The sequence below is a fragment of the Oncorhynchus keta genome, chromosome 6 (genome assembly GCF_023373465.1).
Source record: "Oncorhynchus keta strain PuntledgeMale-10-30-2019 chromosome 6, Oket_V2, whole genome shotgun sequence".
NCBI lineage: Eukaryota > Metazoa > Chordata > Actinopteri > Salmoniformes > Salmonidae > Oncorhynchus > Oncorhynchus keta.
This window is the reverse complement of record NC_068426.1, coordinates 101,596-124,223: the sequence shown is the minus strand read 5'-3', so window position 1 is coordinate 124,223 and position 22,628 is coordinate 101,596. Positions and strand designations below refer to the sequence as shown.

The following is a 22,628-nucleotide window of genomic DNA, read 5'->3' as shown; positions in this document are numbered from 1 at the left end:
GGAATAGGGTTATATAGGGCTCTGGTCTAAAGTAGTGCACTATATAGGGAATAGGGTTATATAGGGCTCTGGTCTAAAGTAGTGCACTATATAGGGAATGGGGTTATATAGGGCTCTGGTCTAAAGTAGTGCACTATATAGGGAATAGGGTTATATAGGGCTCTGGTCTAAAGTAGTGCACTATATAGGGAATAGGGTTATATAGGGCTCTGGTCTAAAGTAGTGCACTATATAGGGAATAGGGTTATATAGGGCTCTGGTCTAAAGTAGTGCACTATATAGGGAATGGGGTTATATAGGGCTCTGGTCTAAAGTAGTGCACTATATAGGGAAATAGGGAATAGGGTTCTATAGGGCTCTGGTCTAAAGTAGTGCACTATATAGGGAATAGGGTTATTTAGGGCTCTGGTCTAAAGTAGTGCACTATATAGGGAATAGGGTTCTGGTCTAAAGTAGTGCACTATATAGGGAATAGGGCTCTGGTCTAAAGTAGTGCACTATATAGGGAATAGGGTTCTATAGGGCTCTGGTCTAAAGTAGTGCACTATATAGGGAATAGGGTTATTTAGGGCTCTGGTCTAAAGTAGTGCACTATATAGGGAATAGGGTTATATAGGGCTCTGGTCTAAAGTAGTGCACTATATAGGGAATAGGGTGCCATAGAGCTCTGTCTTAACTAGTGCACTATATAGGGAATAGGGTTCTAGTCTAAAGTAGTGCACTGTATAGGGAATAGGGTTCTACAGGGCTCTGGTCTAAAGTAGTGCACTATATAGGGAATAGGGTGCCATTTGGAACTTGTGTTGGTCTTTTGATGCACAAATCTTTGCCTACCCCCCTCGCTGGATAAAAACCATGTATCTGCAACATTGTACATCATCGGGTTCCTACATCTGAAATAGCATGGGTACGTTTTGTGTTTAATTTAAAATTAAAATCCCCGTGAAGAGTTGGTGGAGTGCAATTTAATTCCCTTTGATTCTAGATGTTTCTCAGAAGCCTTACCATTTGCAACAGGAAATATTGGCGCATTCATTGGAATAAAGTGTGTACATGAAGTAGAATAAAACAAGGCCATTGATTTGGACTGACCAACAGACCCAGTGGACAACTTTTCAGTGTGTGCTGCAGCACCATCAGCATGCCTACTTGTTATGTTAACTCAAAAGCGCTGCAGAATTCGATTTTTAATCCACGTTTCTCCAAACGTCAAATTTTGAAGTTAATAGTTAGGGTTACAGGTTTTTTTGCGATTGCTTACACTCTTGTTGTGGAATGTGGCTCGTTGTGTATCAACGTAACACACAAGCCAAATGAGACACTCGGGGATAAACATCTTACTTCTATCAAAATGAAACTCTGCAATCAAAACTTAATCATTTCTTGCAACAAAAATGGCACACGCACTATTTCAAAGCAGCAACACACGGACGTAATTTATTAAAAATACTTACGTCTTTAGTACATTGTATACCTTTTTAATTGTGTCATACAAGCTTCTGTGAAAGATTGCTCCTGTACATCTACTTACACCGGGGCGGCAGGAAGCCTAGTGATTAGAGCATTGGGCCAGTAACCGGAAGATCGAATCCCCGAGCTGACAAGGTAAAAATGTCGTTCTGCCCCTGAACAAAGGTGTGTTGTCTGTGGGGGCACCTGCCTTGTCTGCAAGCAATGGAAGAGGAATGTTCCTAGGCCATCATTGTAAATAAGAATTTACTCTTAACTGACTTGTTAAAAAGGTATCAACAAAAATAGAAGGGCTGCAGTTTTTTTTAACAGTACAGTAATCAATACAATAAGTTACTGTAAACTCACATAAACAAAAGTAATTACAGTGCAATGGTAAACAAAACCTAAATATTGTAGGGGTGGATGGCTTATGGATCCCGCCTCCCGTTAGGGTTTGGCCACATCACAAGCCATGTCATCCCTGGCTAGGCTACGGTTGCCTCGTGTATCCAACCCTGGACTGACCCCACTATATAGGGAATAGGGTGCATGCCTCTTCCATTGCTTGCAGACAAGGCAGGTGCCCCCACAGACAACACCCCCTCTCTCAGAATGGGGGAACCTGCCTAGGTCACATACTGTATTTTGTCTGAATGCAGAGCCAATAGGACACAACGCACTGCCATTACAGTGTAGTAAAGTGACACTTGTACATAGTCAAAGACCTTCACTATGACTGAATGACACCATCGACAGCTGCTTCATCGTAAGATGGTGTTGACCCAAGATGGCGGCAGAGTGTCGACGTACTGACACGGGTTGATTATTATGGACCGTTGTGTGATCTGCGATGATTTACTCTCTTGGTTGATGTGGGCAGATGATGTTGTTTGCCAACACAAACGGCCTGATCATGGTGAACAGATGTTGCCTTTCACCCTCAGGAGGTCGTCTGGCAGTTCTGTAGAAAATGCAAGAATAGGATGTCATTGGTTATTTTATTTACATACTGTACTGTCATACTGGACACAGTAACATCAACCGTATTACATGTACTACATCTATTCTTTTGGTTCACTGAAGAGCATAAACCTAATATTGTAGGACTACATTGTATTGTACTGTGATGCAGAATGATATGCAACAATTCGAGGTACAGTCTAGTGTAGAACGTTGAAGACACATACCTGTTCTTCAGTCTAAATGTCTGTATTCTGGACGCTACCGTGTAGCGACTCAGGTTGGGCAGGACCCTCTGCCTCTACCCTCTCTCATCGTCAGGACATGATTTATGACACGGTCCATCAAAATGGCCCTAATGTTGTTGGAAATATGTCTGTCTATTGCCTGGTCCTTCCTCTCCCTATACCTCTTCCTCTCCTCTCCCTATACCTCTTCCTCTCCCTATTCCTCTCCTCTCCCTATACCTCTTCCTCTCCTCCTCTCCCTATACCTCTTCCTCTCCTCCTCTCCCTATTCCTCTTCCTCTCCTCTCCCTATACCTCTTCCTCTCCTCTCCTCTCCCTATACCTCTTCCTCTCCCTATACCTCTCCTCTCCCTCTTCCTCTCCTCTCCCTATACCTCTCCTCTCCCTCTTCCTCTCCTCTCCTTATACCTCTTCCTCTCCTCTCCCTATACCTCTCTTCTCCTCTCCCTATACCTCTCTTCTCCTCTCCCTATACCTCTCTTCTCCTCTCCTCTCCCTATACCTCTTCCTCTCACTGCCTCCATGTTTGCAAAGTTCTCACAAAAGAGCTGATCATACCTGAGGTCTATTTGTGGTGGTAAGGCTCAGACTAATTGGTGTTCAATTACTGTATAAGTGTTTTCATGTGTGTGTGTGTGGGTGTTGCCAATTTCAGGTATGTTTTGCATTTTGAATAGAAGCGGTTTTCCCAATGATTGCAAGAGATTTCATTCTTGAATGAAGTGTCTAATGTAAGAAACCGTGTGTAGTGTTTTGTAAGTAGTGTGTTGCAGAATTGCAATCAAAGTGCAAAGCAGAAAATGAGTTTGTACTTTTGGTGCCTTTGTTTAAAGGCATGATTACAAAAGTTAAGGTTTTGATGCTTTTGTCTCAGTATTCACTTTCACTTTCAAAAACTGTAAAAATTTTAAGTTTAGGCATACAGTCCGAATGGTTATGGTAAGGGTTTGGGATTGGGTTAAAACATACATTTTTGTCCAGCACTGGGATTGAACACGTGACCTTCTGATCCAGAGTAATGGGATTACACCCATCCGCCACCCCATTGCGAAACGCAAGCTTTCTTCACGATAATAGCGCCCATTGTTGCCCTAGTGTCTGCTTTTTGAAGGCATTTCTCGACGTCCTCGGAATACGGTTAGACGTTAAATTTCGAAGTCACTCTTGAGCGATCTGCCTGTCAGGAAGTTAAAAACCGCTACGTTTGCAGAGAGTGGAGGAGGAATAGGAGGATGGAAGGAAAAAATACCTCGGTGAACCTTTGATCCTTCTTCTCGAACAGTCACAAGACTAGTTTCGTATACTTCCTAATCGGAGTTGGATATCACACATACCGATGCAGATGACCCGGTTCACTAACAGTGATTCGTTTGGATAAAGAAAATAAAACGAACGGAAAACAAGGCGAGGGGGAGAGTAGCAGCACCACGGCACTCTTCTACGCTGCTGAAAGAGTCGTTAGGTTTGTAACATTGCAGCCACAACTTTCCAGATCATTTTTTTGGTTAATCTTTCATCCATTCTTCCAAAAGTACAGCAACAAGTGTCGACTGTGTTTTTGGAATGTGTGTTTGTTTCGGTCAGAGATCCCGTTTATTCTGAGTGCTTTCTGCCGGACCGTGTGTGGGTGTCAACTACAGTGGATGGTTTCCCCAGAAGCATCGTAATAAGTTTAAATGTCCCGAGCTGTTTCCCTAAAACCGTCTTTACTAAAGTTGTACTGGACACCGCTCGTTATTTTACCGACTGATTCAGACCACACGTAGAACGGTGCGTCGGCAGATGCGTTTTTTTGTTCATATACCGCGTCAAATTATACACCGAAGATCCAGGCTCAACAGAATCAATATGTTTATCTATCTTTCTGTGACCGCTAATAACTTAGTTGTGAAGTTGACTACATAGTTACCATGTCTTTGCAATTGTTACAAACAAGCGAACGATAAAACGAAAAAATTTGCTTCAAATGAAACCCGAGATGACTGCATTACAAGATAAATAGCCTATACTATGTAATTCAATACGATTGAAGTCAATTTCATGTTAATTCAATTGAGCTGTATTGTGTTCGTTATAGGCCACAGTCAACATGTTCGCAATGATGTGACTTGATTTAGTACATTTTAGGGTCAGTATTAAGCCGTATATCAACCGTTGCATCCATCGGTGGTAATATCTTTCTATAAGTTGATCCGTCGTCAGTATTGTGAAATAATTTTAATGTTAAAGTAAAACTGATCCGAGAGCAGCCTTAACTTTTTTTCCATCCTATCAGTATCGACACATGCCTCAACGGCGCACATAGCGACAGTTCACTCACCGCGGTGTTTCGGGAAACGCATGTTAAGACACCCGTAAACCCACGTTACATGTGGAAAGCCTGGGCTCTTGGCTAGTCTCTTGTCCAAACATTGTAACCAGCAGACACACTGTCCATTTATAAATGGGCCAAATGGCACACTATTCCCTACATAGTTTGACCAGAGCTCTATGGACACTTTTTCGAAAGTAGTGTCCTATGAAGGGAATAGAGTGCCACCAAAAGCCACCTGGGAAAACTTTAAATCTCTGTGTTTCAGGGGCGGACTGGTCTTCTAACATTTTGGGCAAATGACTGATGGGCTGGTCCATTTTTAGCCCAGTGGGCCTGTCTAACTAGTTTTTTTTTGCTACAAATTATCGTTACTTAGGTAATAATGGAGGCCTCAAGAAAAAGTGGTCCGGTGTGTTAGAAATGCCAAGGCTGAATTCTGGTCCCAGTCCGCCCCTGCCTGTTTTGATATATTTTCTCTTTAACAGGAAAGAGGAAGTAAGACGACCATGTCATCTGTTCATTTCAATCCGGGGTCGGATTCCAAGGGGTAAGTTAACACACACACAGTCAACCTTAACACACACACGGTCAACCTTAACACACACACACACACACACACACACACACACACACACACACACACACACACACACACACACACACACACACACACACACACACACACACACACACACACACACACACACACACAGTCAACCTTAACACACACACACACACACAGTCAACCTTAACACACACACACACACACACACACACAGTCAACCTTAACACACACACACACACTTAACACACACACACACACACACACGGTCACACACACACACACACACACAGTCAACCTTACACACACACACACACACACAGTCAACCTTAACACACACACACACACACACAGTCAACCACACACACACACACACACACACACAGTCAACCTTAACACACACACACACACACACACACAGTCAACCTTAACAACACACACACACACACACACACACAGTCAACCTTACACACACACACACACACACACACACAGTCAACCTTAACACACACACACACACACACAGTCAACCTTAACACACACACACACACAGTCAACCTTAACACACACACACACACACACACACACACAACCACACACACACACACACACACACACAGTCAACCTTAACACACACACACACACACACACACACACAGTCAACCTTACACACACACACACACACACACACAGTCAACCTTAACACACACACACACACACACACACAGTCAACCTTAACACACACACACACACACCAGTCAACCTTAAACACACACACACACACACACACAGTCAACCTTAACACACACACACACACACACACAGTCAACCTTAACACACACACACACACACTCACACACACACAAGGTCCAACTTTACTGTCTTTTAATGAGTAATCTACAGAAGTAGCTACTGTTAGGAGACATTCTTTTACAATGACATGCTCAGCAGTGAAGGACTGAGTCCCAAATGTTACTAAGAGCCCTGGTCTAAAGTAGTGCACTATATAGGGAATAGGGTGTCATAGAGCCCTGGTCTAAAGTAGTGCACTATATAGGGAATAGGGTGTCATAGAGCCCTGGTCTAAAGTAGTGCACTATATAGGGAATAGGGTGTCATAGAGCCCTGGTCTAAAGTAGTGCACTATATAGGGAATAGGGTGTCATAGAGCCCTGGTCTAAAGTAGTGCACTATATAGGGTACCATAGGGCTCTGGTCTAAAGTAGTGCACTATATAGGGAATAGGGTACCATAGGGCTCTGGTCTAAAGTAGTGCACTATATAGGGAATAGGGTACCATAGGGCTCTGGTCTAAAGTAGTGCACTATATAGGGTACCATAGGGCTCTGATCTAAAGTAGTGCACTATATAGGGAATAGGGTACCATAGGGCTCTGGTCTAAAGTAGTGCACTATATAGGGAATAGGGTACCATAGGGCTCTGGTCTAAAGTAGTGCACTATATAGGGAATAGGGTGCCATTTGAGATAAACACTAAGAATGGTCAGTCAAGACTACCTGTAGAGGTGTGGCTGCTGTGTTGTAAGTCACTCTGACATTCTGCTGATGTCAGAAGCTTTTTCCTGGTTTGAAACAACTGGTCCTCAGCTATTTGTCCTTCAGCTCGTCTCCCACCGCATGTTGACAGAGGATCAACAAAGAGGACAAGATGAATGACTCCTCTACTTCAGATCACATTTTATTGGTCACATACACATATTTAGCAGATGTTATTGCGGGTGTTGTGAAATGCTTGTGTTTCTAGCTCCAACCGTGCAGTAATATCTAACTAAATGCTTGTGTTCCTAGCTCCAACCGTGCAGTAATATCTAACTAAATACTTGTTTCTAGCTCCAACAGTGCAGTAGTATCTAACTAAATGCTTGTGTTCCTAGCTCCAACAGTACAGTAATATCTAACTAAATGCTTGTGTTTCTAGCTCCAACAGTACAGTAGTATCTAACTAAATGCTTGTGTTTCTAGCTCCAACAGTACAGTAGTATCTAACTAAATGCTTGTGTTTCTAGCTCCAACAGTACAGTAGTATCTAACTAAATGCTTGTGTTTCTAGCTCCAACAGTACACTAGTATCTAACTAAATGCTTGTGTTTCTAGCTCCAACAGTACAGTAGTATCTAACTAAATGCTTGTGTTTCTAGCTCCAACAGTACAGTAGTATCTAACTAAATGCTTGTGTTTCTAGCTCCAACAGTACAGTAGTATCTAACTAAATGCTTGTTCCTAGCTCCAACCGTGCAGTAATATCTAACTAAATGCTTGTGTTCCTAGCTCCAACCGTGCAGTAATATCTAACTAAATACTTGTTTCTAGCTCCAACAGTGCAGTAGTATCTAATTAAATGCTTGTGTTTCTAGCTCCAACCGTGCAGTAATATCTAACTAAATACTTGTTTCTAGCTCCAACAGTGCAGTAGTATCTAACTAAATGCGTGTGTTCCTAGCTCCAACAGTGCAGTAGTATCTAACTAAATACTTGTTTCTAGCTCCAACAGTGCAGTAGTATCTAACTAAATGCTTGTGTTCCTAGCTCCAACAGTACAGTAATATCTAACTAAATGCTTGTGTTTCTAGCTCCAACAGTACAGTAGTATCTAACTAAATGCTTGTGTTTCTAGCTCCAACAGTACAGTAGTATCTAACTAAATGCTTGTGTTTCTAGCTCCAACAGTGCACTAGTATCTAACTAAATGCTTGTGTTTCTAGCTCCAACAGTGCAGTAGTATCTAACTAAATGCTTGTGTTTCTAGCTCCAACAGTGCAGTAGTATCTAACTAAATGCATGTGTTTCTAGCTCCAACAGTGCAGTAGTATCTAACTAAATGCTTGTGTTTCTAGCTCCAACAGTGCAGTAGTATCTAACTAAATGCGTGTATTTCTAGCTCCAACAGTGCAGTAGTATCTAACTAAATGCTTGTGTTTCTAGCTCCAACAGTACAGTAGTATCTAACTAAATGCTTGTGTTTCTAGCTCCAACAGTGCAGTAGTATCTAACTAAATGCTTGTGTTTCTAGCTCCAACAGTGCAGTAGTATCTAACTAAATGCGTGTATTTCTAGCTCCAACAGTGCAGTAGTATCTAACTAAATGCTTGTGTTTCTAGCTCCAACAGTACAGTAGTATCTAACTAAATGCTTGTGTTTCTAGCTCCAACAGTGCAGTAGTATCTAACTAAATGCTTGTGTTTCTAGCTCCAACAGTACAGTAGCATGTTAAGTGTCTAAACATACTTACTGTACATGGAAACATAGCTTTTAATTGATGTTGATCTCTCTTTCCCCATTTTTCTCTTTCTCCTCCCTCGCTCCCTCCCTCTCTCCTTCTCAGTAGTGTAGAGAAGCTGGAGGAGGCTAAGGTGGAGATAGACGATGGAAAGGATGAGAGTGCTGAACCTGATACCATGTATCAGTAAGTGTACACACACACACACACACACACACACACACACACACACACACACACACACACACAGTGCTGAACCTGGTGTACCAGAATCAGTCCACCTCAAAAAGCACAATGAAGAGCAAATCATTTCTGTAGTTAGAAACGGATTAGAATTCCAGAGACATTATTTTGTTGAAATATAATTTGATCTCTGAGAAATAAAGCAAATGAATTGAACCGAAATTGGCCCTTTTTTCTTTTTTTAATGTATAGGATTCATATATATCATCTTCAATAAATATAGTACCTAAAGTCTTTCTTAATGTATAGGATTCATATATATCATCTTCAATAAATATAGTACCTAAAGTCTTTCTTAATGTATAGGATTCATATTTATCATCTTCAATAAATATAGTACCTAAAGTCTTAATGTATAGGATTCATATATATCATCTTCAATAAATATAGTACCTAAAGTCTTTCTTAATGTATAGGATTCATATTTATCATCTTCAATAAATATAGTACCTAACGTCTTTAATGTATAGGATTCATATATATATAATCTTCAATAAATATAGTACCTAAAGTCTTTAATGTATAGGATTCATATATATATAATCTTCAATAAATATAGTACCTAATGTCTTTAATGTATAGGATTCATATATATAATCTTCAATAAATATAGTACCTAAAGTCTTTAATGTATAGGATTCATATATATAATCTTCAATAAATATAGTACCTAAAGTCTTTAATGTATAGGATTCATATATATAATCTTCAATAAATATAGTACCTAAAGTCTTTAATGTATAGGATTCATATATATATAATCTTCAATAAATATAGTACCTAAAGTCTTTAATGTATAGGATTCATATATATAATCTTCAATAAATATAGTACCTAAAGTCTTTAATGTATAGGATTCATATATATCATCTTCAATAAATATAGTACCTAAAGTCTTTAATGTATAGGATTCATATATATAATCTTCAATAAATATAGTACCTAATGTCTTTAATGTATAGGATTCATATATATAATCTTCAATAAATATAGTACCTAAAGTCTTTAATGTATAGGATTCATATATATAATCTTCAATAAATATAGTACTTAAAGTCTTTAATGTATAGGATTCATATATATATCATCTTCAATAAATATAGTACCTAAAGTCTTTAATGTATAGGATTCATATATATATCATCTTCAATAAATATAGTACCTAAAGTCTTTAATGTATAGGATTCATATATATCATCTTCAATAAATATAATACCTAAAGTCTTTAATGTATAGGATTCATATATATCATCAATAAATATAATACCTAAAGTCTTTAATGTATAGGATTCATATATATCATCAATAAATATAATACCTAAAGTCTTTAATGTATAGGATTCATATATATCATCAATAAATATAGTACCTAACGTCTCATTTGGATTATAATTAGTTTTAACCGTTTTTATTGGCTACCTCATGTCTTACTCATTGTTGGGAAGAATTATGATCCAAATCGGATGTTATTTATTGATGATTATAATGAATTAAAATGGCCAATTTGGGTGCAATCAGTACTCTTGAGAGATAAAGTGAATTATTAAGTTGATTAAAATCAAATTCAATTTCAACAAAATAATTTTTGCAGCAGCTCAGCTCATGTGACAGAAACAATTTCAGATGTTGTCATGGCTGAAATGACATGGAATGACCCACCAGTATGTACCGCGGCTCCAATCAACGACACACACACACACACACACACACACACACACACACCTCCAACTGTATAGAGATGTTTCTGATTTAAAGTTTTTCTTTCTTCCTCGTTCTACAGACTTATTCGGATGAAGATTACACCTTTTGTCATGTCCTTCGGATTCCGGTAGGATGACGGTGGTGGGGATGACGGTGGTGGGGATGACGGTGGTGGTGGTGGGGATGACGGTGGTGGTGGTGGTGGGGATGACGGTGGTGGTGGGGGATGGTGGTGGTGGGGATGACGGTGGTGGTGGGGATGACGGTGGTGGTGGGGATGACGATGGTGGTGGTGGGGATGGTGGGGATGATGGTGGTGGGATGATGGTGGTGGGGATGATGGTGGTGGGGATGACGGTGGTGGTGATGACGGTGGTGGTGGTGGTGGTGGTGGGGATGACGGTGGTGGGGATGGTGGGGATGGGATGGTGGTGGTGGTGGGGATGGGGTGGTGGGGATGACGGTGGTGGTGGTGGTGGGGATGACGGTGGTGGTGATGACGGCGGTGGCGGTGGTGGTGGGGATGGCGGTGGTGGTGGTGGTGGTGGGGATGATGGTGGTGGTGGTGGTGGTGGGGATGATGGCGGTGATGACGGTGGGGGTGGGGGTGGTGGGGATGATGACGGTGGTGGTGGTGGGGATGATGACGGTGGTTGTGTTGGTGGGGATGATGACGGTGGTGGTGGTGGTGGGGATGACGGTGGGGATGGCGGGGATGACTATGACGGTGGTGGGGATGATGATGGGTATGATAATTATTCTCTCTCTGTGTCTCTGTATTCCAGTATGTTTGGTGTGGTACTGATCATAGTGGATATAGTGCTGGTGATAGTAGACCTGTCTCTGATGACGCGGAGCAGAGATGTGGGGGACGTTCTAGAGACGGTCTCTCTCATCATCTCTCTGTTCTTCCTCACCGACGTACTGCTACGGGTCTATGTAGAGGGGTAAGCGAGAGTGTGTACGGTGTGTGTTCTCAGTCGTGGCCAAAAGTTTTGAATGACACAAATATACATTTTCACTTCAGTTTGCTGCTTCAGTGTCTTTTAGATATTTTTGACAGATGTTACTATGGATACTGAAGTATAATTACAAGCATTTCATACGTGTCAAAGGCTTTTATTGACAATTGCATGAAGTTGATGCAAAGAGTCAATATTTGCAGTGTTGACCCCGCTTTTTCAAGACTTCTGCAATCCACCCTGGCATGCTGTCAATTAACTTCTGGGCCACATCCTGACTGATGGCAGCCCATTCAATCCGCCCTGGCATGCTGTCAACTGACTTCTGGACCACATCCTGACTGATGGCAGCCCATTCAATCTGCCCTGGCATCCTGTCAACTGACTTCTGGACCACATCCTGACTGATGGCAGCCCATTCAATCTGCCCTGGCATCCTGTCAACTGACTTCTGGACCACATCCTGACTGATGGCAGCCCATTCAATCCACCCTGGCATGCTGTCAATTAACTTCTGGGCCACATCCTGACTGATGGCAGCCCATACAATCTGCCCTGGCATGCTGTCAATTAACTTCTGGGCCACATCCTGACTGATGGCAGCCCAGTCTTGCATAATCAATGCCTGGAGTTTGTCAGAATTTGTTGGTTTTTGTTTGTCCACCCACCTCTTGAGGATTGCCCACAAGTTCTCAATGGGATAATGGTCTGGGGAGTTTCCTGGCCCACGACCCAAAATATCGATGTTTTGTTCCCCGAGCCACTTAGTTATCACTTTTGCCTTATGGCAAGTCGCTCCATCATGCTGGAAAAGGTATTGTTTGTCACCAAACTGTTCCTGGATGGTTGGGAGAAGTTGCTCTCAGAGGATGTGTTGGTACCATTCTTTATTCAGTGCTGTGTTCTTAGGCTAAATTGTGAGAGCCCACTCCCTTGGCTGAGAAGCAACCCCACATATGATTGGTCTCAGGATGCTTTACTGTTGCCATGACACAGGACTGATGGTAGCGCTCACCTTGTCTTCTCCGGACAAGCTTTTTTCCAGATGCCCCAAACAATTGGAAAGGGGATTGATCAAATAAAATGACGTTACCCCAGTCCCCAGCAGTCCAATCCATGTACCTTTTGCAGAATATCAGTCTGTCCTGGAAGTTTTTCCTGGAGAGAAGTGGCTTCTTTGCTGCCCTTCTTGACACCAGGCCATCCTCCAAAAGTCTTCACCTCACTCTGTGTGCATATGCACTCACACCTGCCTGCTGCCATTCCTGAGCTCTGTACTGGTGGTTCCCCGATCCCACAGCTGAATCAACTTTAGGAGACGGTCCTGGCGCTTGCTGGACTTTCTTGGGCGCCCTGAAGCCTTCTTCACAACAATTGAACCGCTCTCCTTGAAGTTCTTGATGATCCGATAAATGGTTGATTTAGGTGCAATCTTACTGGTAGCAATATCCTTGCCTGTGAAGCCGTTTTTGTGCAAAACACTGATGATGGCACGTGTTTCCTTGCAGGTAACCATGGTTGACAGAGAAAGAAATGATTCCAGGCACCACCCTCCTTTTGAAGCTTCCAGTTTGTTATTCTAACTCAATCAGCATGACAGGGTGATCTCCAGCCTTGTCTTCATCAACACTCACACCTGTGTTAACGAGAGAATCACAGACATGATGCCAGCTGCTCCTTTTGTGGCAGGGCTGAAATGCGGTGGAAATGTTTTTTGGGGGTTCAGTTCATTTACATGGCAAAGAGGGACTTTGCAATTCATCTGATCACTCTTCATAACATTCTGGAGTATATGCAAATTGCCATCATACAAACTGAGGCAGCAGACTTTTGAAAATGTAATATTCGTGTCATTCTCAAAAGCGTTTGGCCACGACTGTACAAGAAGTGAAAGTAGGACAGAGACCCCCCCTGAGTGAGGGAGAGCCTCTGCTGTCTATGATGAGCTGTTTCAACAGGAAGTCATGTGCAGGAAATGGTTCCAGGAAGTGGTTCCAGGAAATGGTTCCAGGAAATGGTTCCAGGAAATGGTTCCAGGAAGTGGTTCCAGGAAATGGTTCCAGGAAATGGTTCCAGGAAGTGGTTCCAGGAAGTGGTTCCAGGAAGTGGTTCCAGGAAATGGTTCCAGGAAGTGGTTCCAGGAAATGGTTCCAGGAAGTGGTCTGCCCTTTACTGGGCAGTAAGGCCTTCTTGGAACACACTGATGAATCATCATAAAACTAAGTTCAACTCCTTGAATCAGCGGTGTTGATCTGGACAGTAAAGGGCAGACCACTTCCTGGAACCATTAGCGGTGTTGATCTGGACAGTAAAGGGCAGACCACTTCCTGGAACCATTAGCGGTGTTGATCTGGACAGTAAAGGGCAGACCACTTCCTGGAACCATTAGCGGTGTTGATCTGGACATTACTGACTAATTATAACTAACTGTAATGACTGACAAGACAAGAGGAATACTGATGATGCACAATCTAATATAGATGATGCACCTTCTAATGTTGTCAACTTTCAAGAGTCAACCTCTTACGCCTTCCAAGCACTGGTCGAACTATCTGTCTGTGTATGACTGACTCTCTGTGTGTGTGTCCTGTGTGTTTCAGGTTCAAGGTGTACTTCAGTTCCAGACTGAATATCATAGATGCCTGTATCGTTGTCATCACCCTGGTTGTCACTATGATCTACACCTTCTCTGACCTGACAGGGGCCAGCCTCATACCCAGGTACGTACAGGGGTGGGTATAACTACAGAGCCCAGACTCACCCCAGGTTCACACTGGACTGTATCTCTGCTTGACCCATGACCCTTTCACCCTCTTCAGTCCTGTCCCACAATCCTCTGCCTCTGATTGTTTTGATACAGTACCAGTCAAAACATTTAGAACACCTACTCATTCCAGGGTTTTTCTTTATTTGTACTATTTTCCACATTGTAGAATAATAGTGAAGACATCAACACTATGAAATAACACATCTAAATATATTTGAGATTCTTCCAAATAGCCACCCTTTGCCTTGATGACAGCTTTGCTCACTCTTGGCATTCTCTCAACCAGCTGCATGAGGTAGCTGAAATCAAATCAAATTTTATTTATATAGCCCTTCGTACATAAGCTGATATCTCAAAGTTCTCAAAAAACTCCCTAGAAAGGCCAAAACCTAGGAAGAAACCTAGAGAGGAACCAGGCTATGTGGGGTGGCCAGTCCTCTTCTGGCTGTGCCGGGTGGAGATTATAACAGAACATGGCCAAGATGTTCAAATGTTCATAAATGACCAGCATGGTCAAATAATAGTACGGCAGAACAGTTGAAACTGGAGCAGCAGCATGGCCAGTTGGACTGGGGACAGCAAGGAGTCATCATGTCAGGTAGTCCTGGGGCATGGTCCTAGGGCTCAGGTCCTCCGAGAGAGAAAGAAAGAAGGAGAGAATTAGAGAACGCACACTCAGATTCACACAGGACACCGAATAGGACAGGAGAAGTACTCCAGATATAACAAACTGACCCTAGCCCCCCGACACAAACTACTGCAGCATAAATACTGGAGGCTGAGACAGGAGGGGTCAGGAGACACTGTGGCCCCATCCGAGGACACCCCCGGACAGGGCCAAACAGGAAGGATATAACCCCACCCACTTTGCCAAAGCACAGCCCCCACACCACTAGAGGGATATCTTCAACCACCAACTTACCATCCTGAGACAAGGCTGAGTATAGCCCACAAAGATCTCCGCCACGGCACAACCCAAGGGGGGGGGGGCGCCAACCCAGACAGGATGACCACAACAGTGAATCAACCCACTCAGGTGACGCACCCCCTGCAGGGATGGCATGAGAGAGCCCCAGTAAGCCAGTGACTCAGCCCCTGTAATAGGGTTAGAGGCAGAGAATCCCAGTGGAGAGAGGGGAACTGGCCAGGCAGAGACAGCAAGGGCGGTTCATTGCTCCAGAGCCTTTCCGTTCACCTTCCCACTCCTGGGCCAGACTACACTCAATCATATGACCCACTGAAGAGATGAGTCTTCAGTAAAGACTTAAAGTTTGAGACCGAGTTTGCGTCTCTGACATGGGTAGGCAGACCGTTCCATAAAAATGCAGCTCTATAGGAGAAAGCCCTGCCTCCAGCTGTTTGCTTAGAAATTCTAGGGACAATTTAGGAGGCCTGCATCTTGTGACCGTAGCGTACGTGTAGGTATGCACGGCAGGACCAAATCAGAGAGATAGGTAGGAGCAAGCCCATGTAATGCTTTGTAGGTTAGCAGTAAAACCTTGAAATCAGCCCTTGCTTTGACAGGAAGCCAGTGTAGAGAGGCTAGCACTGGAGTAATATGATCAAATCTTTTGGTTCTAGTCAGGATTCTAGCAGCCGTATTTAGCACTAACTGAAGTTTATTTAGTGCTTTATCCGGGTAGCCGGAAAGTAGAGCATTGCAGTAGTCTAACCTAGAAGTGACAAAAGCATGGATACATTTTTCTGCATCATTTTTGGACAGAAAGTTTCTGATTTTTGCAATATTACGTAGATGGAAAAAAGCTGTCCTCGAAATGGTCTTGATATGTTCTTCAAAAGAGAGATCAGGGTCCAGAGTAACGCCGAGGTCCTTCACAGTTTTATTTGAGACGACTGTACAACCATTAAGATTAATTGTCAGATTCAACAGAAGATCTCTTTGTTTCTTGGGACCTAGAACAAGCATCTCTGTTTTGTCCGAGTTTAATAGTAGAAAGTTTGCAGCCATCCACTTCCTTATGTCTGAAACACATGCTTCTAGCGAGGGCAATTTTGGTGCTTCACCATGTTTCATTGAAATGTACAGCTGTGTGCCATCCGCATAGCAGTGAAAGTTAACATTATGTTTTCGAATAACATCCCCAAGAGGTAAAATGTATAGTGAAAACAATAGTGGTCCTAAAACAGAACCTTGAGGAACACCGAAATTTACAGTTGACTTGTCAGAGGACAAACCATTCACAGAGACAAACTGATATCTTTCCGACAGATAAGATCTAAACCAGGCCAGAACATGTCCGTGTAGACCAATTTGGGTTTCCAATCTCTCCAAAAGAATGTGGTGATCGATGGTATCAAAAGCGGCACTAAGGTCTAGGAGCACGAGGACAGATGCAGAGCCTCGGTCCGATGCCATTAAAATGTAATTTACCACCTTCACAAGTGCCGTCTCAGTGCTATGATGGGGTCTAAAACCAGACTGAAGCATTTCGTATACATTGTTTGTCTTCAGAAAGGCAGTGAGTTGCTGCGCAACAGCCTTTTCTAAAATGTTTGAGAGGAATGGAAGATTCGATATAGGCCGATAGTTTTTTATATTTTCTGGGTCAAAGTTTGTCTTTTTCAAGAGAGGCTTAATTACTGCCACTTTTAGTGAGTTTGGTACACATCCAGTGGATAGAGAGCCGTTTATTATGTTGAACATAGGAGGGCCAAGCACAGGAAGCAGCTCTTTCAGTAGTTTAGTTGGAATAGGGTCCAGTATGCAGCTTGAAGGTTTAGAGGCCATGATTGTTTTCATCATTGTGTCAAGAGATATAGTACTAAAACACTTGAGCGTCTCTCTTGATCCTAGGTCCTGGCAGAGTTGTGCAGACTCAGGACAACTGAGGTTTGGAGGAATACGCAGGTTTAAAGAGGAGTCCGTAATTTGCTTTCTAATAATCATAATCTTTTCCTCAAAGAAGTTCATGAATTTATCACTGCTAAAGTGAAAGTCATCCTCTCTTGGGGAATGCTGCTTTTTAGTTAGCTTTGCGACAGTATCAAAAAGGAATTTCGGATTGTTCTTATTTTCCTCAATTAAGTTAGAAAAATAGGATGATCGAGCAGCAGTAAGGGCTCTTCGGTACTGCACGGTACTGTCATTCCAAGCGAGTCGGAAGACTTCCAGTTTGGTGTGGCGCCATTTCCGTTGCAATTTTCTGGAAGCCTGCTTCAGAGCTCGGGTATTTTCTGTGTACCAGGGAGGTAGTTTCTTATGAGAAATGTTTTTAGTTTTTAGGGGTGCAACTGCATCTAGGGTATTGCGCAAGGTTAAATCGAGATCCTCAGTTAGGTGGTTAACTGATTTTTGTCCTCTGGCGTCCTTGGGTAGGCAGAGGGAGTCTGGAAGGGCATCAAGGAATTTTTGTTGTCTGTGAATTTATAGCACAACTTTTGATGGTCCTTGGTTGGGGTCTGAGCAGATTATTTGTTGCAATTGCAAACGTAATAAAATGGTGGTCCGATAGTCCAGGATTATGAGGAAAAACATTAAGATCGACAACATTTATTCCGTGGGACAAAACTATGTCCAGCGTATGACTGTGACAGTGAGTGGGTCCAGAGACATGTTGGACAAAACCCACTGAGTCGATGATGGCTCCGAAAGCCTTTTGGAGTGGGTCTGTGGACTTTTCCATGTGAATATTAAAGTCACCAAAGATTAGAATATTATCTGCTATGACTACAAGGTCTGATAGGAATTCAGGGAACTCAGTGAGAAACGCTGTATATGGCCTGGAATTGGAATGCATTTCAATTAACAGGTGTGCCTTGTTAAAAGTTCATTTGTGGAATTTCTTTCCTCAATGCATTTGAGCCAATCGGTTGTGTTGTGACAAGGTAGGGGTGGTATGCAGAAGATAGCACAATTTGGTAAAAGTCCATATTATGTCAAGAACAGCTCAAATAAGCAAAGAGAAATGACAGGCCATCATGACTTTAAGACATGAAGGTCAGTCGATCAGAAACATTTCAAGAACTTTGAAAGTTTCTTAAAGTGCAGTCGCAAAAACCATCAAATGAAACTGTCTCTCGTGAGGAATGGAATGGAAGACCCATAGTTACCTCTGGAGTTGCCCATAGTTACCTCTGGAGTTGCCCATAGTTACCTCTGGAGTTGCCCATAGTTACCTCTGGAGTTGCCCATAGTTACCTCTGGAGTTGCCCATAGTTACCTCTGGAGTTGCCCATAGTTACCTCTGGAGTTGCCCATAGTCTGCTTCAGAGGATAAGTTCATTAGAGTTAACTGTACCTCAGATTTGTGGAATTGCCCATAGTTCCTTCTGGAGTTGCATAGTTACCTCTGGAGTTGCCCATAGTTTGCGACAAGGTCTGGGTTGGTATACAGAAGATAGCCCTATTTGTTGCCCAAAGACCAAGTCCATAGTTACCTCTGGAGTTGCCCAGGAACGGCTCAAATTACCTCTGGAAAGAGACCTCTGACAGTCCATCATTACTTTAAGTTGCCCATGGTCAGTCAATACGGAACATTTCAAGAAGTTTGTAAGTTTTTCAGTCCCAAAAACCATCAAGCGCTGTGATGAAACTGGCTCTCATGAGGACCGCCACAGGAAAGGAAGACCCAGAGTTACCTCTGCTGCAGAGGGATAGGTTCATAGGAGTTACGATACTCAGAAATTGCAGCCCAAATAAATGCTTCACAGAGTTCAAGTAACAGACACACCTCAACATCAACTGTTCAAAGGAGACTGTGTGAATCAGGCCTTTATGGTCAGATTGCTGCAAAGAAACCACTACTAAAGGACACCAATAAGAAGAAGAGACTTGCTTGGGCCAAGAAACATGAGCAATGAACATTGGACTGGTGTAAATCTGTCCTTTTGGTCTGAGTCCAAATTTGAGATTTTTGGTTCCAACTGCCGTGTCTTTGTGAGACAGAGTAGGTTAACGGATGATCTCCGCATGTGTAGTTCCCACCGTGAAGCACGGAGGAGGAGGTATGATGTTGTGGGGGGCTTTGCTGGTGACACTGTCTATGATTTATTTAGAATTCAAGGCACACTTAACCAGCATGGCTACCACAGCATTCTGCAGCAATACGCCATCACACCTGGTTTGCCCTTAGTGGGACTGTCATTTGTTTTTCAACAGGACAATAACCCAACACCCCTCCAGGCTGTGTAAGGGCTATTTGACCAAGAAGGAGAGCGATGGAGTGCATCAGATGACATGGCCTCCACAATCACAACCCAGTTGAGATGGTTTGGGATGAGTCGGACCTCAGGTTGAAAGAAAAGCAGCCAACAAGTGCTCAGCATATGTGGGAACTAATTCAAGACTGTTGGAAAAGCATTCCAGGTGAAGCTGGTTGAGAGAATGCAAAAAGTGCGCAGAGCTGTCAATCAAGGCAAATGGTGGCTACTTTGAAGAATATAAAATATATTTAGATTTGTTTCACTTTTTTTTTGTACAAAACGATTCCATATGTTATTTTAGCGTTTGGATGTCTTCACTATTATTCTACAATGTAGAAAATAGTAAAAAATAAAGAACCTTGAATTAGTAGGTTTGTCCAAACTTTTGACTGATGCTATATTTATTGATATGTGTATATAGGTGTGTGTGTATATAGAGAGAGGGCAATATACAGTATATATCTTTCTTACTCTTTTCAGGGTGGTGACATTCCTGCGTTTTCTGAGGATTATAATCCTGGTCAGGGTCTTCAGATTAGCCTCTCAGAAGAAAGAACTGGAGAAGGTCACCAGGAGGATGGTGAGTTCATCTCCATGGCAACGCAGCTGTTTTAAAAAAAAAATTTAGGTCATTTTTATAAGAACAGTTTTCGGGGTTCAGTGCCTTGCTGAACGGCTATAGGCTGTACCTGGTCGGGTTCAGTACCTTGCTCAACGGCTATAGGCTGTACCTGGTCGGGTCACATCCTTCCACTTTCATCCCCAGGGTTTCAATCCCCTTGACGTTGAAGCATCAATGCTTAAAAATATATACAAACTGAGTACTGATCAGAGAGGGGATATGTACAAACTGAGTACTGCATATGGACTCCTGCTCCGACCCTCATATAACCTCTGACCTGTCTCCTGTCAGGTGTCTGAGAACAAGCGTCGCTACCAGAAAGACGGCTTTGACCTGGATCTCACCTACGTCACAGGTTATATCTCTCACACACACACACACACACACACCTCTGACCCTGACCTATGTCACAGGTTATATCTCTCACACACACACCTGACCCTGACCTACGTCACAGGTTATATCTCTCACACACCTCTGACCCTGACCTACGTCACAGGTTATATCTCTCACACACACACACACACACACACACACACCCTGACCTATGTCACAGGTTATATCTCTCTCACACACCTCTGACCCTGACCTACGTCACAGGTTATATCTCTCTCACACACACACACACACACCCCTGACCTATGTCACAGGTTATATCTCTCACACACCTCTGACCTGACCTACGTCACAGGTTATATCTCTCTCACACACACACACACACACACACACACACACACACACCTCTGACCTATGTCACAGGTTATTCACACACACCTCTGACCTACGTCACAGGTTATATCTCTCACACACACACACACACACACACCTCTGACCCTGACCTATGTCACAGGTTATATCTCTCACACACACACCTGACCCTGACCTACGTCACAGATGAGCTGTTTTAAATGAAAGACTAATGTTTGGAACATATCATGAATGTTTATAGTATACTGCATATGAGTGGCACTTACCAGCTCCTCCTCTCATCCCTTTCCTCTTCTCCTCTCTTCTCTCATCCCTCTCTTCTCTCATCCCTCTCCTCTCTTCTCTCATCCCTCTCCTCTTCACCTCTCTTCTCTCATTCCTCTTCTCTCCTCTTCTCTCGTCCGCCCTCTCTACTCCTCTCTCCAGATCGTGTCATTGCCATGTCGTTCCCCTCCTCTGGGAAACAAGCCCTGTACAGAAACCCCATCAGGGTAAGCCCCGTACAGAAAACCCCATCAGGGTAACACACTATAGTGGAGGATCTGATATTGTCAATAGGGAAATGGACTTCTAAACGTCAGTGATATCTCCTCTCTCCCTGCTAGGTTCCTAAACACACACACACACACACACACACACACACACCGTGACTCCTAAAGGTGGCCAGAGAGGATAAAGGGTCAGATATCAGTTGTTTTAGAGAATAATCTCATTCTATAATATCTCTTCTCTCTGCTCCTGTTAGGAGGTGGCTAGGTTCCTAGATACCAAACATGAAGACCACTACAGAGTATACAACCTCTGCAGTAAGTACACATTACTTCCAGTCTACTACAGAGTATACAACCTCTGCAGTAAGTACACATTACTTCCAGTCTACTACAGAGTATACAACCTCTGCAGTAAGTACACATTACTTCCAGTCTACTACAGAGTATACAACCTCTGCAGTAAGTACACACATTACTTCCAGTCTACTACAGAGTATACAACCTCTGCAGTGAGTACACACATTACTTCCAGTCTACTACAGAGTATACAACCTCTGCAGTGAGTACACACATTACTTCCAGTCTACTACAGAGTATACAACCTCTGCAGTGAGTACACACATTACTTCCAGTCTACTACAGAGTATACAACCTCTGCAGTAAGTACACACATTACTTCCAGTCTACTACAGAGTATACAACCTCTGCAGTGAGTACACACATTACTTCCAGTCTACTACAGAGTAGACAACCTCTGCAGTAAGTACACACATTACTTCCAGTCTACTACAGAGTATGTCGTCCGTGTGAGGAGAGGGTTGGGAAACCATCTCCAACATGTTGTTGCTGTTTGTTCTTTAGGTGAGAAAGGTTACGACCCCAAGTTCTTCCACTACAGAGTAGAGAGGGTGTTTATCGACGACCACAACGTGCCTTCTCTAGAGTGAGTACTATACACCGTACTGTGTGTGTGTGTGTGTGACACCCTACCGGGCTGTGGTAGTCGTGAAATTTGTGTCGGCCGGGAACTCTCTCAGAAGGTTAAGAAAAGGTGACGTTTTGATGACGATGTATTCCTAGGTCGGGGGAGCAGAATCTTGCAAGTTCCTGTATGTGTCCTCTATCGCACCGTGTGTTTGTCATGAAGCAGAGACCACCGCTCTTGACAGAGAGAGCCGTGTGTTTGTCATGAAGCAGA

The 22,628-nt window shown here is 43.0% G+C and overlaps 1 protein-coding gene across 2 annotated transcripts in view; it reads left to right on the top strand.

Annotated features, from left to right (window-relative positions):
• The first annotated feature begins 3,756 nt into the window (after positions 1–3,756).
• Positions 3,757–22,628, top strand: part of tpte (transmembrane phosphatase with tensin homology) — a 44,190-nt gene continuing 25,318 nt past the window's right edge. The window contains exons 1-11 of one of the 2 annotated variants that reach the window (XM_052520086.1): positions 3,757–4,122; positions 5,460–5,521; positions 8,882–8,959; positions 10,797–10,844; positions 11,503–11,664; positions 14,280–14,399; positions 20,090–20,189; positions 20,523–20,586; positions 21,366–21,430; positions 21,685–21,745; positions 22,292–22,373. In XM_052520086.1, coding sequence (XP_052376046.1) covers positions 5,481–5,521; positions 8,882–8,959; positions 10,797–10,844; positions 11,503–11,664; positions 14,280–14,399; positions 20,090–20,189; positions 20,523–20,586; positions 21,366–21,430; positions 21,685–21,745; positions 22,292–22,373 — 821 coding nt within the window. In that variant the 5' untranslated portion in view covers positions 3,757–4,122; positions 5,460–5,480. Of the gene's footprint in view, positions 4,123–5,459; positions 5,522–8,878; positions 8,960–10,796; positions 10,845–11,502; positions 11,665–14,279; positions 14,400–20,089; positions 20,190–20,522; positions 20,587–21,365; positions 21,431–21,684; positions 21,746–22,291; positions 22,374–22,628 lie in introns of both variants that reach the window. The other variant, XM_052520085.1, reaches the window with a different exon arrangement.